Genomic DNA, 15,800 nt, shown 5'->3' with positions numbered 1-15,800 from the left:
CTTACAGTTCTAGAAGTCTGAGATCAGGATGTCAGCATTATCTGGTTCTTGTGAGGATTCTCTTCCAGGCTTGCAGATGGCCACCTTCTCTTTGGGTCATCGCCTGGGGGCACATTAATCCCATTATGAGGGCTCTACCCTTGTGGCCCCCTCTATGTCTAATCATCAAAGACCCCATCTTCAAATATCAAATTAGCAGGTAAGGCTTCAACATATAAATTTTTGGTGACATCGTTCAGTCCACAACACCACTGAATACACTAGACCACAATTTGTTAATTCATTTGCCAGTTAATAGGCATTTAAATTATTTCCAGTTTGGGGTTATGGTAAATTAAGCTGTTATAAACATTTTAGTACAATTTCAACCTAGGTCTTGGGCTAAAACCCAATAAAGTTTTAGCACTGCTAAGTTGTCAAACTGCTATATGATAGGATAAGTCACAATATTCAGCATTTCTGACACACAAAAGGTCTGGGAACTGACAGTAGTCTAATAGAGTGAATGAAATTCACTATTGACATTGTGAAAAAAAATGACATGTGATAAATTAAAAATATTTTCAGGGGCACCTGGGTGGCTCAGTTGGTTAAGTGTCCAACTTTGGCTCAGGTCATGATCTCAGGATTCATGGGTTCCAGCACCACGTTGGGCTCTGTGCTGACAGCTCAAAGCCTGAAGCCTGCTTCAGATTCTGTGTCTCCCTCTCTGCCCTTCCCCTGTTTGCATTCTGTCTCTCTCTCTCAAAAATAAGTAAAAATATTTTCAATGAGGGGCACCTGCATGGCTCAGTTGGTTAAACACCTGACTCCTAATTTTGGCTTAGGTCATGATCTCACAAGGTGGAGCCCTGCATTGGCCTCTGTGCTGACAGCATGAAGCCTGCTTGGGATTTTCTCTCTCTCCCTCTCTCTCTGCCCCTCCCCCACTCACACGCACGCGTACACATGTGTGCTCTCTCTCTTTCTCTCTCAAAATAAATACATTTAAAAATATATTTTCAATGAAGTAACTGCTGATGCATAATACAGTGAATACCAATAGGCTTTCCACACCTTACGTTTTTGCAAACTTTTACATTTGTTTAAGTCCTTTTCTGCTTCACACATATTTTTACCACCATCAGTTGTAATACATCTTTGTAGATTCCACTTCAGGTTGTATTGAATTAGTGTTTCCTCAACTTTGAAAATATTCTGTTCATTCAGAGTATTGACACAGACCAATCTTACTGTCATGTCAATGCTATTGAATGGCATTGACTCCTTGAATAAACAGTACTTACTGAGCAATATCAGTAACATCTATTTACACACTTATTTTTTTAAATGTTTTTATTTATTTCTGAGAGAGAGAGACAGTGTGAGCAGGGGAGGGTCAGAGAGAGAGAGAGATACAGAATCTGAGGCAGGCTCCAGGCTCTGAGCTATCAGCACAGAGCCCGACGCTGGGATCGAACCCACGAACCGTGAGATCATGCATGACCTGAGCCAAAGTCGGATGCTTAACTGACTGAGCCACCCAGGCACCCCATTAACATCTATTAACTCATCAAAGACAAGGAAATAATCTTCTTTGACTTTCAACTGATTGCTGACTTGCTCCCCACGTTCTCTTCTGCTCTCCAAATCTAACAGTAGTAAACAAGTTCATTTTCTCTGCACACATTTTGTCAGCTGATGCAATCAAACCCAATTTAATTAATTCACAATCAGAATGGCATTTGTTGTTTGGTTAACAAATGAATGACTCAGTAACTTCAGCTGCAGCTTCATTTTCCTTCTCTACATTTTTGAGGAAATTCTGATGTAATTAAATAGTCTGTTTTAAATATCTCACGTAGATGATACATTCCCTCTTAAATTTTCTAGTTTTTTCTGACGGTTGTTCTCCTATGAGCCAAGAGTATTGTGTTGAGTGTTTAGTCAATAGGTATTAGGTATCATCTTTTTTTTTAACATGGATATCATTTTATTGCATAATAAGCATAACACATTGCCATCTAATTCATAACAGAATAATTGGCATTCCTTTAGATTGTTGTTCAGGTCTACACCTCAGTCCAGCTTCTCCTTCTGCCCAATTCTGCTTCTGTCTCACCTTCCACAGGTGTGGGTCCTAAGAGCACCTCCTACTAGTCATAATGTGCTTGTTCCAAGAGAAAAGCCTGCTTCTGAGAGGAGCAGGAGTGTAGGAGTGGTCTGAGAGAGCGGGTGATCACTTAACCAACTGCGCCACCCAGGTGCCCCAAGAGAGCAGGTGATCAAATGGAGGTTTTAGAGCTGTATTGCCCTTTGCTAGCCTCGCACTGAAGACCCCCTCACTGCCGGTACCTGGACACAGATAGCTCTTAACATAAAGTGATGGTCCAGTTGTGAAAATGTTCACTGGTGGTGAATTGGGATGGTATGCCTACAGAAGGGAATGTACCAGGCACCTGAGAAACATGGAAGGGGGGAAACTAACAGCACAATGGCACTGGCTGGCAGTTACTAAGCTTCATTGTGGCCTCAGGGAAAAATTTTTTAAAGACTAGGAGTGATTAACAGGCAATTGGAAACCATGTATAAAAGCTAGAGGGCCTTCCTGGCAGCATACAGCAAGGCAACCTTCAAGGATCTAAAGAATCCATACTCTTTTTTTTTTTAAGTTATTTTTTTAAGTAATCTCTACACTCAATGTGGGGCTTGTTTGCAGGTACCAATAGGCAAGAAGGAGAATCATCATCTTGGCCAAGAGCAATCTACTTGAATACTTCTAGTATTCTCTTGCTCAATTTTGATAATAAGGGGACAAGTACAGCAACCTTGGCCTCAGAAGTCATGGTGGTCAGGGGCTCAGATCCTCAGGTAAGCCACTGAGATCAGAGGAGATGCTAACTGAGGGTGAGGGGAATTTAGGATTGAAAACAAGGAAGGAGACAATGAGTACCACTTGTGACAGGAACAGTAGTTGGGGCTGTAGTTTGTCCCAATAACCCTCATCTTCTAAGTTTCCATCAGGGATTCTGGAGGAGCTCTCCTGAAATTGGCCTGTAGAGAAGAAAAAAGTGAGGTGTTTTCCAAAATAAACTGGAGTATGTCTTCTTAGGTTGACTGTGGCAAATGCACTCTCCCTCCCCCCACCCATCTCTTCCTTTCTTTCTCTTTGGACAAACATTTCTATTAACAGTCACTAAACATCCACAAACATGAACCAGATAATAAAAACCAGGGGTATTACCACCAAAGCAGCTCATAAATTAGTGGGAAAAACAGACACCCAAACATGTATACAGAAATTCCACTCATATATATGTTTTAGTGTTCACATTTTGGTAGTACTTGACCTCCATGTAAATATAGAACTCCTCCAACTCCCCCAGAAAGCCCCCAAGAGGCATCTCATGTATGCTCATGAGCAGGTCTGGTCAGTTATCACAGACTTTGGCAGGTTTCTGCTTCTTCCTCTCCTCTGGCTCTGCTCTTCCAGAAATCACCCTGATCCAGGGGTACTGCACTTCTGCTGGCACAGATGCTGCTGATTCACTGGAGCCAGGGAGGTGACAAAGCTGTCCTGTGGGTGAGGCTGGGGAATGTTCCCCCTGCTTTTGTACTTTTCTTTCTCATGGATGGGGAGGCATGAAGGAGGTTAGTTTGTGTACCAACTTTTTACATTGTTTTAGTCCCTTTCAGTTTTTACTTAAAGTACTCTTTGCTCTTCCTTAAACTTCCATAGGACTCAGATATGAGTCCAGCGGGGGACCAGATTGGGAGGCAAATGCAGTGATACATGGAATACTAAATTGTTCTTCCCACATGTAGATTCACTGGGGGCATCCAACAGCCCAAGTCTACTCATGGGCGCAGACATGGTCTAGGTGGTTGCAACGTATGTTCAAGCTGAGTCTTCGCCTCCTTGTTCACAAGAACCAGGAGGATGAAGAAGAGGGAAGGATTCATTTATCCTGGAGGATCAGGGAAGACTTTATAGTAGAAATGTCACTTGAGCTGAGTGTTAAAAGTGGAGTAGAGGTGGGGAAGAGGAAAGAGCAAAAACTGAGCACAAGCCCCTTAGAATGTTTGTTGACCCAAAGTTCTTGCCCAAGGAACTTACATTTCCATGCAAGCAGATCAGCAATAAACAAATGAACAAAAATGTGTATCCTGTTAGGTGATGACAAATGCCAAGCAGAAAAATCAAACATGAGGGAAGGGGGCTATTTTATCTAGAGTGGCCAAGGCTGGCCTTTCTGAAAATGTGGCTTTTGGGCAGAGGCCTCAGCAAAGTGATGAAAAGAGCTTTCTGAATCCCCAGGAAAGAGCATTTCGGGCAGAAGGAACAACCAAAGTGCAAAGCCCTGAGATGGTAGCCTCTTGGTTAATTCAAGAGCAGCAAGGCCTATGTCTGGGGCACAGTGATAGAAGAGGGTTTTGAGCAGAGGACATGATCAGTTTGCTGTTTGGAGAAGAGACTTCAGGAGACAAGGGGATATACAGAAAGAACAGTGAGGAGGCTCCTGAAGTGATCCAGGTGATAGAAGACAGGAAACGTGTAGTGGTGGAGGAATCAATAAAGAATCGTTGGTAGAAGTTGATGGATTCTAAACATCATTTGAAGGTAGAGCCAATGGGATTTATTAGTTAGACTTCACAAGGATGAAAAGGTAGGTTGTTGATAAATTGGGAATCGAGACCATTTCTGAACATAGGAATCCCCTGCTTAAAAATTTCATGATAAAGTTCAGACGTTTTTAGCAAGTTATTTTTTGGTTTGTTGATTCATCCAACAAGTACTGACTAAATACCTACTGTGAGCCAGGCACTGTGCAAGGTGTTAAAGACACAATGATTTTAAAAAGGTAGGACATATAGTCAGATGGGTAAGACAGACAAGTAACCAGGTCATTACAACACATGTGACAATTGCCAATACAGGGGAAAATAGGGGCACGTGGGAGAGGTATCTAATTCAGAGTCAGTGGGGGGAGGAGCTTCCAAACTGTAATTTCAAGAATGAATAGGTATTAAACAGTTAAAGGAATAAAAGGAGAGTGAGGAAGAAGAATGGGGAGGCAGAGAGGGTAGGGCATGGAGGATATGAAGGAAGTTCTGTATGGCCATGAAAGATGAGAGGGAGGGGAAAGACAAGGCTCAAGATAAAGGGAAGGATTAGCTCACAAGGTGCTTATAAGTCATATCAAGCGTTTTGCATTTTATCCTAAAAGCCAATGGGGAGTCACTGAAGTATCTTCAACAGGGGTGTAAATCACCAATTTACCTTGTTGAAAGAGCCTTTTGGCTCCCAGCTAACTGGGAGATAGATTGAAAGGTGGAGAAGACTAGAAGCTGGGAGAACAGTAAGACGGCAACTGTAACCATCCAAAGGCGGTGTGGGATAGAAGAGAGTCCTAGATGGATTTGGGAGTTATTTGGGAGTGGAATCACCAGAACTTAATGACTGATAGGATAAGTGGATAAAGGAGAGAAAGGAGTCAAGAATGGTCCCTAGGTCTCTAGGTTGATCAGGTGGGTGGAGGTGGAAAGCATTCCCTGAAAAAGGGAGTACAGGAGAATTAAATCTGGAAGAGAATGCTGTCAATTGTGTACCTGTAGGTTTGAGATGTTGAGGGATATCCTGTGGAGATGCCCAAATAGGCTGGTGGATATGTGGATCCAACGGTGAGGAGAGATTTGGCACGTGTGGGGTGCCCAAAGATAGGTAGAGGAGGAGAGGAAGAGGATAAGCCCAGGGAAGAGGAGAAGGCCACGGTGGGCCCCAATTCACCCACATTCAAGGCCTTCCCCAACGATTGTTCCAGTTGTATCTCCACTCATCCATTTGCAGCCAGCACACAAAGTTCTGCCCCTATGCTTGGACCTTCACCTCACGTTTCTTCCCGGTTTCTGTCCACAGGGCTCTTTGTCCCAGAATCTACCTCAAATATTACCACTTCGGTGAATTCTCTTTCCATAATAGGAAATTTGTATGTTTCCTCTAGAGTCTGATGAGGTCAACTTCTTATGCATCCTTTTATTATATTCCCCTGACCTGGAAAATATGTTTAGAACATTACACGTGGAGCGTTGCCATACGTGAATAAATAAGCGAACAAAATAATAACTGGAGGGGCGGACTTCATCCAGAGGGAGCCAGAAGCGTCACATCATCAGCTCAGGGGGGAAGTTCACTCTCATAACGTTGCCCACCGTGGGGCTGAGAAGCATTCTGGGCCACCGTCGCTGGTAGTTCAACTCTGCCAGCCATTCAGCCCCTGCGCTTCACCAGAGGCCTTCTAGATTAAAGCCTCACCTTTGCCGTATTTCCCAGCCCGGCCCCTAACTTTCCGCCATCCCCATTGGTTGCGCGACTGCCCAATGGGCAGACAGAAACCGTGAGCTTTCGCTCTTCCCTTGAGGCGTTTCCGCTCTCGTTCGCGTGTCTCGCGAGCTTTACCGTGACTCGCCGAGGTGGCGCTGCTTGGTTAGGCTGTGCGACTGACGGTGTTGCGAGGCGGACGGGAATAGAGACCATGTTCCGAGTGGCGGCTCCGGGGCCGCTCCGGCGAGCGGTGAGTCTTGGAGGGAAAGGCAGAGCCCGGTGACGGTCCAGCCTCAGTGTACTGTCCCTGTGAGTGTCTTGGCGAAGATCATAGTCCTCCACAGACCTGACCGGCCTTAACGCAGGCAGGCCCAGCACTGCACGGTCTGTGGCTCGAGCCCGATGTTCTAGGGCTGCCCTTGACTCCTTCCGGGTGGACAGCGCGGGGGCCCAGGTCAGAGGTCAGGGTGACCCGGAGTATGAAACCGCGCTTCTGTTTCCCAGCCCCTCTTTCGCCCTCCTGACTTACTCTGCATTCCGGGTTCTCCACTCTGGCGGGGAGCAGGCAGCTGCGTGCCCGGGAATCTTTATCTGAGAAGGAAAATGTCGCTGCTGGGATGGCCTCTTGGAAGGAGGTTAAAACCTGAATTCACCTGGAAGCCAGCATTTCTGGAAGGAATAAAACATTTTCTCTGGGCGCGTGGTGGCTGCTGGAATCCATTCGCAGTCTAGTGCTTGGGGCACTGTGGGTAAGGGGTGGTGTTTAGTAATTTGCTCTGCCCTCTGATTTATGGGGCAGTCCTGAGTTTAGGAAATTGTAATGTAAAGTCTTTAAAGCTTTAGCCAGTTTTATGCAGGCGTCTTTTTATACTGCAGGCTGACCTGCTTTTAAACCAGCAGTAGATTGTTGGTTAAAGCCAGAGAACTGTTGGTAATAGTAAGTTTTTGGTTCTTTCCTGAGTGACATCAGGAATTTACCACATTTTTCTCTTCTCTTGTGAGAAACACTGACAGAAAGTATATTTTTGTCTTTAGGCTCTGAAGTTGACTGATTACAAGTCAAGTAACAGTTTATATCGTGGGTTCTGTAAGTTTTCTAATTTACAGTTAGGTTAAGTGAAAAACAAGATTGCTAAACTGGGTCAGAAACTTTCCTGACGTTTTATACTTTTTCTGTAGTTTGTTTTATGCGTGCATATTTTCCCATCCACCACTGGGATTTTCTCCCAGAGACAGTTGGCAATCTTCCTAGATATCTGTAGGCTCTTGTGTAGTCTTTGTTTCATTAAAAAGAAAAAAAAGAAAGAAAGAAAGAACAAAAAAAGGAGAAAAAAAAGAAAGAAAAATCCTGCATGCCCCTCTACTCCGTGAAAAAAGTTCAAATCCCCATCCTCAAGTCACTCTTCAGTCATTCTCCCAGGAGATTTTTTTTCCTTAGAAGATCTAGACATAAACAAGTTAAAGTTGTGAATTTGGGAAAATTCCAGGTATCAGAACCAGACTGGCAGAAAAATAGCTATGCAGTAATTAGAAGGTAGTTTTGTGGACAGGTTAGGAGTCTGGCATAAGTCAAATAATTTTAGTGGGGGCAATTTAGGACTCAGATGTTTTGTAGATCTAATGGAAAAAATGGAATGATTAGCTTAAGTGATTCTTCTTGTCGACACAGTTTTTCCAGTGTACATACATGGTATTTCCAAATCTTTATTGTAGTTTGCCAAAGAGTTTGACCTTGACTTACTTTGAGAATTTAAAGTCAAGCTAAACAGAGTAGTTGCTCTAAAGCCATAAGAATGTTTTATTAGAGTTAAATTTCAAGAATCTAAGGTAGGGGTGGGAACACTTCTAAAATGGATTCATAAATACACATACATATATAACTTTTTAAATTTTGAAATAATTTCAAACTTAAAAGTTATAAGAATAGTACACAAATTCTCAAAATCCTTTCAATTTCACCAGCTGTTAACAGTTAGACATATTTGCTTTATCTCTTTTCATATATACTTACAATTTTTCTGGACTATTTGAGACTATGTTGCAGATATACCCCTTACTCCCAAGTAAGTCAGTGTGTATTTTTTTTTACGAAGAAGGTGGTTCACCTTTCATTTCCACAGTAAAATAGGCAAAGTCAGACAGTATTAACAACAATACAATACTGTTATCCAATCTGCAGACATTCAGATGTCGCCAGTTGTCATATTAATATCATTTATAGCAATTTTTCTAGCAAATTGGTCTAGGGTCCTCCAGGATCATGCTTTGCATTTAGTTTTCTTGTATCTTTAGTCTTTGTTAGAAAAGCTCCTCAGCCTTTCTTTGGCTTTGATGACATTGACATTTTTGAAGAGTACAGGCCTTTTTTTATTGACTGTCTCCATTTAGGTTTGTCTGGTGTTTCCTTATGATTAGATTTTGGCAGGAGTATCACAGAAATGATACTGTGTTTTCAGTGCATCATATTAGGTGGCTCAGAATGTTAATTTATCCCATTATTGGTGATGTTGACTTCAGTTACTTGGCTAAAGTGTTGTTCACCAGGCTTTTCTACACTCAAGTTACTACTTATCCCTTTGTGATTTTTTAACTAATTTGTAGGGAGTTACATTGAGATTATATAAGTTTCCTGTTTTTCATCATCTGTTGATGTTGAGATATTATTACTGTGATGTAAAATGGTAATTTCTCTAATCCTGTCATTCCTTCTACATTTATTGTATTCAGTTATAAGGAAGAACATTTTCTTCTTGCTTATTTTTGTATTTATCATGGATCCTTTATTTAGTAGGTTATAATCCATTACTACTATTACATTTTTTGATGCTCCCAAGTTGTTCTATATTTCTAAAGTGGGAGTCCCATCATCCTGGCTTCTGTTTACTTACGATGTCATAAAAGCTTTTCTGAAAATCCATACTCTTGAACAAATTAAAAAATTTGTTTTGTAGCTAACCATGAGTTATTTAGTAAGATACATTGCCACAAAATTACACTTTTACTAATAAAGTTAATCTATTAAGAGATTATCCTAAACTGTTAATAATATGTGTATAGCTAACTTAATTGTACCCTTAAAAATGATTAAGATGATAAATTTTGTAAGTTTTTTTTACTGCAATTAAAACTTTTTTTTAATGTTTATTTATTTTAAGAAGCAGAGAGAGACAGGGAGAGAGAGAGAGATGAATCTTCAAGCAGGCTCCACACTCAGCTCGGAGCCTTATGTAGGGCTCAATCCCATGACCGTGGAATCATTACATGAGCCTAAATCAAGAGCTGAACGCTTAATCAACTGAGCCACCCAGGTGACTCTGTTACTGGAATTTAAAAAAAAAAAAAAAGGGGGGGATGTCGGAGGCCACGTGGCTCCGACAGGTCCAGGGGTCCCTGAAGGATGGACGGTGTCGGCGAAAGAGAGTGAGAGAGCCCCGAGATTCTTTCTGATCACCAGGCAGGCATCTCTGCCCTGTCGGTTTTGGTATCTTTATTTTAAGGTTCAGCAACAAGATGAAGTCATAGAAAGGAATTTCTTGCAATGGGAGGCCTTTTGTGATATCAATTAACAGAATGTTCATAGTGAAAAACAGCATAACATACAAGTTAAATTGTATATAGATAAGCTAGGAGTTATTCTGTCCGGCCCTCAAGAAGATAAATGTTTCTGAATTGGTTTATTTGTGGAAACTAACATGGGGGCCCTAAATTGTCAGTCTTTGCACCTGGGTTTATGTTTTAGCTACTCTTATCTATCCTCATCCCAGCTGCCAGTGTAAGGGAGGGTGTTTGTGGAATGCAGGCCTTGAGGAAGGGACTGCTATGCTTCACCAATTAGCAAAGATATATGTAGTAGCTATGTTCTGCTCTTAACCCCAAAATAGGCTCTTTGTCTCGGGGCCAGGCTCAATTGTAACTCTTGTGTTCTTAACCCCTTAAGTCTTGGATCTGCAAGGCCCATAGGAAGAGCCTTTTGACAATCATTCATCATTTAGCTTTCATCTAAAATCTCTCTTGCAAAGGCAGAAATATGCTTTTCCTTATGGGGTATCTGTGTTCAGAATATGGGTCTGATATGGAATATTGTGAGGCCTGGTCAATACCAGCAGGCTTATATCCAACATGAGCCAGTAGTAGTAGAAGGAGACACCAGTTTTCATTTCCCATGGGAGGAGCCGCACACATTGCCATCTCCCCGCTGCAACTGCCATCCAGAGAGGCCGGCGTGGCTCCCGGCAGGGGGATACCTTAAACTGTTAGAATGTAAGTTAAATGACTTGCGCTTGGTATCCAAATTCTCTTTCCTGTATTGACCTGATTTGTGCCTTTGAGCAAATTCCTTTATCTTTAGGGGCTCTCCTCCATGTCATTTGTTTAATGAAGGTGGTTTTTTACATCTGCAATAAAGAGCTTAGAGAAAGCATTAAGAGGGANGGCAATACTAGGCAATACTAGGCATTTGCAATTAACATTCTTGCAGGGAAGTTAATCTGAATTATGAGTAGTATTTTATATTCATTTGCATTTGAAATTGATTTGTTGACTAATAAGATTCCAAAGAATTACTTTATGTAGAGGGTAAGCAACACTTTTCAAGGTCATTCGAGTGTCCTGTTTTTGTATTCATTACTAGATGGGAAGGCATAACAATCATTCAGAAGCTATGAAACTGGTATGAAGGAACATGACATTTTTCAGAGTCCATGGCCTAGCATTGACAAATGAGATTGAACTCTATAATTTGCATGCAAANAGAGACCCAATTTTGATGGAGTTCTAAAAGATTTATTGTATAAGGTGAATTCTGTAAAATTATGCTGCCTGCCAATGTGTCTACCAAGGGTCTTGTCTGTTTTAAAAATGAAGTAAATTGAGTGTGTTTTTAATATTATAATCAATGTCATATGACATTTCTAGTCATGATTAAAAGCTACCATCTTTTATTACTAAAGAGGTTAAAGTAAGTTAAAGTACAGCAATGTAATATACATTTTATTCTTATAAAATGTATGTTAAAATAGGGATAGGTGACTTTAATTATATATTATTTATCTTTTGCATTAGAACTTGGGAAGATTTTATATCTTATTCATACCTTTTTAGTTTTGAGTTAAGAAGTAAAAAGACCCTCACATTCTCCTTCACCTTACCTATATCCCACTTAGTTCTCAAAGATGGGGGATATGAGGCTAAATTATTCTTACTGCTTTAGGTTTTGAGTGAGTTTATAAGGGAGTTAGATTCTAGCTTTTTTTCCCCCTCTAACATTTGTGGTAGTTTATTACATGAACATAGAGTTTAAGTCACAGCAGGAACTCCTGAGCAGTAAATCTCCTTGGTTGCTACTAAAAGACTGAAAAAATAAAAAACAGTGTCAAAATTGTTAAGGTTGAATAAGAGAAGGACCCAAAGATTTTCATTGGACTTAGTTATAACGAGGTTGTCAGTGACTTTGAGGAGACTGGATTCAGTGTTGTGGTGGAAATGAAAGCCAGTTTGCTGTGAGTAAAGGAGAGAGAGAGAGATGAGGCTTACAGACATCATTTTTAAGAAGTTTATCTCTGAATCAGTCAGTGGAGCCCTTTTATTTATTTATTTATTTTTAAATGTTTTATTTATTTTTAGGAGAGAAAGAGAGAGACAGCGTGAGCAGGGGAGGATCAGAGAGAGAGGGAGTGACGGACTCTGAAACAGGCTACAGGCTCTGAGCTGGCAGTCAGCACAGAGCCCAACGCGGGGCTCGAACCCACGAACCGCGACATCATGACCTAAGCCAAAGTCGGACGCTTAACCAACTAAGCCACCCAGGCGCCCTGAGTGGAGCCCTTTTAAATCCTGCCCTCAAAAATTATACTCTCTCATAAAGGCCAGTCAACTCTATGAGGGTATGTAGTTGGTATGCGAAAGAAAACTTTTCACATGTATTATTTAAACTAAGTCTAGTCAGTAGTCTTCGTACGTTTTCTAAAAGCATAATGGGTATCTGTTATAGTGATTTAACAAGTTTATATACTGTTCTTGGTAGGTACACAAGTAAGTGCTTAGATAATTAAGTTGCCAGTGAGATACAAAGAGTTCCTTTTTAGTTTTTTATCATTTTGGGGAAACTTCATTTAGTCACTAAACATTCATTGAATATCAGCTATGTGCCAGGCACAAAGGTGGGTACTAAATTCACAGTGGAGAACAAAACAGACCTAATTCTTGCCTACATGGTATGAATTGATAGGAAACAAAGACAGTGAACACATTTTAAGTATAATCATTGTAACAGAAAGGTATCTAGGGGATTTGGGGAACATGTAATGGCAGGATTAATCTAGTTGGGGGACTGGGGAAACTCTGAAAGGGTATCTGAAATTACTCTGTAAACTGAAGTGCTTTACAGTTCTTAGTGATGAAGTAATAGTAAGAGCAAAAGATTTTCTTTAGATTAAAAAAATATCATTTTTGAGTTTTGTCTGTCTTAAATCACTTTATTGTTTTAATTCTGTTCATACTATATGTGTTCTTATTAGATATCCTGATTTTGAATATGGATTGTTTCCAGGGTTGAACTAGAAACAGAAATAAAGCATCAGTAGTGTTAGTTTGATTGTTTAAAAAAAAACAAAATTGAAAGTCCATGTGAATTTTGTCTAAGGTAAGGTGGAACATGCTGAAGGAGCCTTGAAAATTAAGAAAAAATAGTTCTGGAGTAATGCCACCATGTGTAAAGGAGTATCTGTAGCACCTGGCTTCAATTCTGTATGACTCTGAAGGGGCCGCATAGCTTCAGGTCTCCTGGTGGGATCAGCTGAGATCTTGTTGTGACTGCATCACAGTCTTGCAGTTTAGTTTCTTCCACTGCCCAGTCCTGTTTCTTTGATGTCTCGTAGATGTTTCCAGGAGTGCTCCCCAGTAAACTTCTTCCACACTCACACTCACAGAAGTGTAAGGTGGCAGCAAGCATTTAAAGCGTCCACTGTATGCAGTGAATTAACTTACTCACCGATGTGTCTAGGATGGTCCTAGCTGTGTTCATTCTTGGGATAATTAAGACAACAGTCATTTGGATTTTCTCTGGCTCAGATGAGCAGCCTTGGAGAAAGGCTGATCTAGAGTCTTAAAATTGCTTTCTATAGCTCAGTGTATCAAGTAGAAATATTTAAAGGATGTTTTTAAAGCAACATAAGATTTTTTTAAACAATAGACTTATTTGAAAAAAAAAAAAGACTATTTGGAGGAGCAGTTTTAGACTCAGAGCAAAATTGAGGAGAAACAGGGGCGCCTGGGTGGCTTAGTCGGTTAAGCGTCCGACCTTGGCTTAGGTCATGATCTCGCGGTTCGTGGGTTCCAGCCCTGCGTCGGGCTCTGTGCTGACTGCCAGCTCAGAGCCTGTAGCCTGTTTCAGAGTCTGTGTCTCCCTCTCTCTCTGACCCTCCCCTGCTCACGCTGTCTCTCTCTCTCTCTCCTAGAAATAAATAAAACAAACAAAAAAAAAAGTTGAGGAGAAACAATGGAAAGTTCCATATATTCCTCCCCAGCCATCCCTAACCCCCTTACCTAGCCTCTCTGACTGTTAACAGCTTGCACCAGAGTGGTAGTTTTGTTCCAGATGATGCATGTACATTGGCACATTATCACCCAAAATCCATAGTTAACATTAGGGTTCACTTTTAGTGTTATAAATTCTGTGGGTTTTGACAAATGTACAGTGGCATATCCATCAGTATAGTATTAAAGAATGGTTTCAGTGCCCTAAAATTCTGTGCTCTGCTTATTTCCCCTCTTCCCTGCCCCCAATGCCTGGCAACTACTGATTTTTTCACTGTCACCATAGCTTTGCTTTTTCCAGCATTCATCTGAGTGAAAATGTACAGTATGTAGCCCTTTTTTATTTTTTGGCCCGATAGCACCTTTTTTTTTTTTAAGTGCTGAGTATTCTGTTTTCTGGATGAATTACAGTTTATTTAACCATTCACCTAAATGAATGGACATTTTGGTTGCTACCAGGTTTTGGCAATTAAGAATAAAGCTGCTNGTGGAAACTAATTTGACAATAAACTATTTGTAAAAAAAAAAAGAATAAAGCTGCTTTATTTTAAGTTTTTGTGTGTAAATAAGTTTTCAGCTCATTTGGGTAAATACTAAGGAGTATGACTGTTGGATTGTATGACAAGAATATATTAGTTTTGTGAAAAACTGCCATATTGTCTTCCAAAGCAGCTGTACAATTTTTAATTTCTGCCAGAGTTCCTGTTGTTCCACATCCTCACCAGCATTTGGTATCATCAGTGTTTTGGATTTTTACTATTTTAATTTTTTTAATGCTTATTTATTTTTGAGAGAGAGAGAGAGAAATATCATGAGCTGGGAAGGGGCAGAGAAAGAGGGGGACAGAATCTGAAGCAGGCTCCAGGCTCTGAGCTGTCAGCACCGAGCTTGACGCAGGGTCCAAACCCATGAACCGTGAGATCATGACATGAGCTGAAGTCGGATGCTTAACTGACTGAACCACCCAGGCACCCCTGGATTTTCACTATTCTAATAGTATGTGTAGTGGTATTTCATTTTTGTTTTAATTTGCAGTTCCCTAATGACACATAATGTTGGACATCTTTACATGTGCGTATTTTACCATCTATATATCTTCTTGGTGAGGTGTCTGTTCAGATATTTTGCCCATATATAAAAATCAGTTTGCTTCTTGTTGAATTTTTAAGAGCTCTTTGTGTTCTTTTAGATATCTTTTTATCAGATATGACATTTGCAAATATTTTTCTCCCAGTCTTTGAGTTGTCATCTCATTCTTTTGTTGAAGAGGTGTTTTTGTTTTAAGAGAGAGAGAGAACGTGAGTGGGGGAGGGACAGAGGGAGAGAGAGAGAGAGAGAAAATCTTAAGCAGGCTTCAAGCCCAGCACTGAGCCGCATGCAGGGCTTACTCTTAACAACTGTGAGATCATGACCTGATCAGAAATCAAGAGTCAGATGCTTAACTGACTAAGCCACCCAGGTGCCCTGATGAAGAGGAAGTTTTAAAAAATCAATGTTCAGTTCATTTATTGGATATTTCCTTTGTGCTAGATACTGAAGTAGAAGCTGGGGTTATAGTGATAAGAAAATCAGACCTGGCCCCTGTACTCAAAATAAAGTGGGGAAGACAGTTAGTATAGTCAAGTGTGTAAGTGCTATAAGGAAGGCAATTCAGTGTACTATGTTGGTGCTAGCAAAGTTAACTAGTCCAAGGAGATCCAAATGAAGCTTTTATGTGTAGCTAACATTTATTGAGCATTTATGATGTTCCATGCACTATTCCAAATAATTTAATCCTCACAACAACTCTGTGAGGTTATTATCATCATCATCATTACGATCAGGAAATTGAGACACAGAGAGTTATGGTATAGGTGGAATTCAGGCCCAGGAAGGGTGGCTCCAGAGCCTGTGTGTTTGTTACTACTCTGTACTAAGTCTTCTTGGAAGGATTGGCATTTAAACAGAAAACTTAAGGATGATTGGA

At 40.8% G+C, this 15,800-nt stretch overlaps 1 protein-coding gene and 1 long non-coding RNA gene across 5 annotated transcripts in view; one reads left to right on the top strand and one right to left on the bottom strand.

Annotated features, from left to right (window-relative positions):
* LOC144245089 (uncharacterized) lies at positions 1 to 6,913 on the bottom strand. 2 transcript variants are annotated; one of them, XR_013339167.1, is made up of 3 exons: positions 6,831 to 6,913; positions 2,933 to 3,033; positions 1 to 103 (listed from the first exon to the last, which is right to left on the bottom strand). It is a non-coding gene; the product is annotated as an uncharacterized LOC144245089 (long non-coding RNA). The 2 variants fall into 2 exon arrangements; XR_013339166.1 differs by lacking the exon at positions 6,831 to 6,913 and adding an exon at positions 6,437 to 6,526.
* Positions 6,470 to 15,800, top strand: part of ETFA (electron transfer flavoprotein subunit alpha) — an 80,622-nt gene continuing 71,291 nt past the window's right edge. For 2 of the 3 annotated variants that reach the window (XM_077780483.1, XM_077780481.1), the window contains exon 1: positions 6,470 to 6,551. In XM_077780483.1, the coding sequence (XP_077636609.1) occupies positions 6,513 to 6,551 (39 nt within the window). In that variant the 5' untranslated portion in view covers positions 6,470 to 6,512. Of the gene's footprint in view, positions 6,552 to 11,923; positions 12,184 to 15,800 lie in introns of all 3 variants that reach the window. The other variant, XM_077780482.1, reaches the window with a different exon arrangement.

This window comes from Crocuta crocuta, unplaced genomic scaffold (assembly GCF_008692635.1).
Source record: "Crocuta crocuta isolate KB4526 unplaced genomic scaffold, BGI_CrCroc_1.0 scaffold310, whole genome shotgun sequence".
Classification (NCBI taxonomy): domain Eukaryota; kingdom Metazoa; phylum Chordata; class Mammalia; order Carnivora; family Hyaenidae; genus Crocuta; species Crocuta crocuta.
The sequence above is the reverse complement of the archived record's forward strand: the minus strand, read 5'-3'. Positions and strand labels throughout refer to the sequence as shown.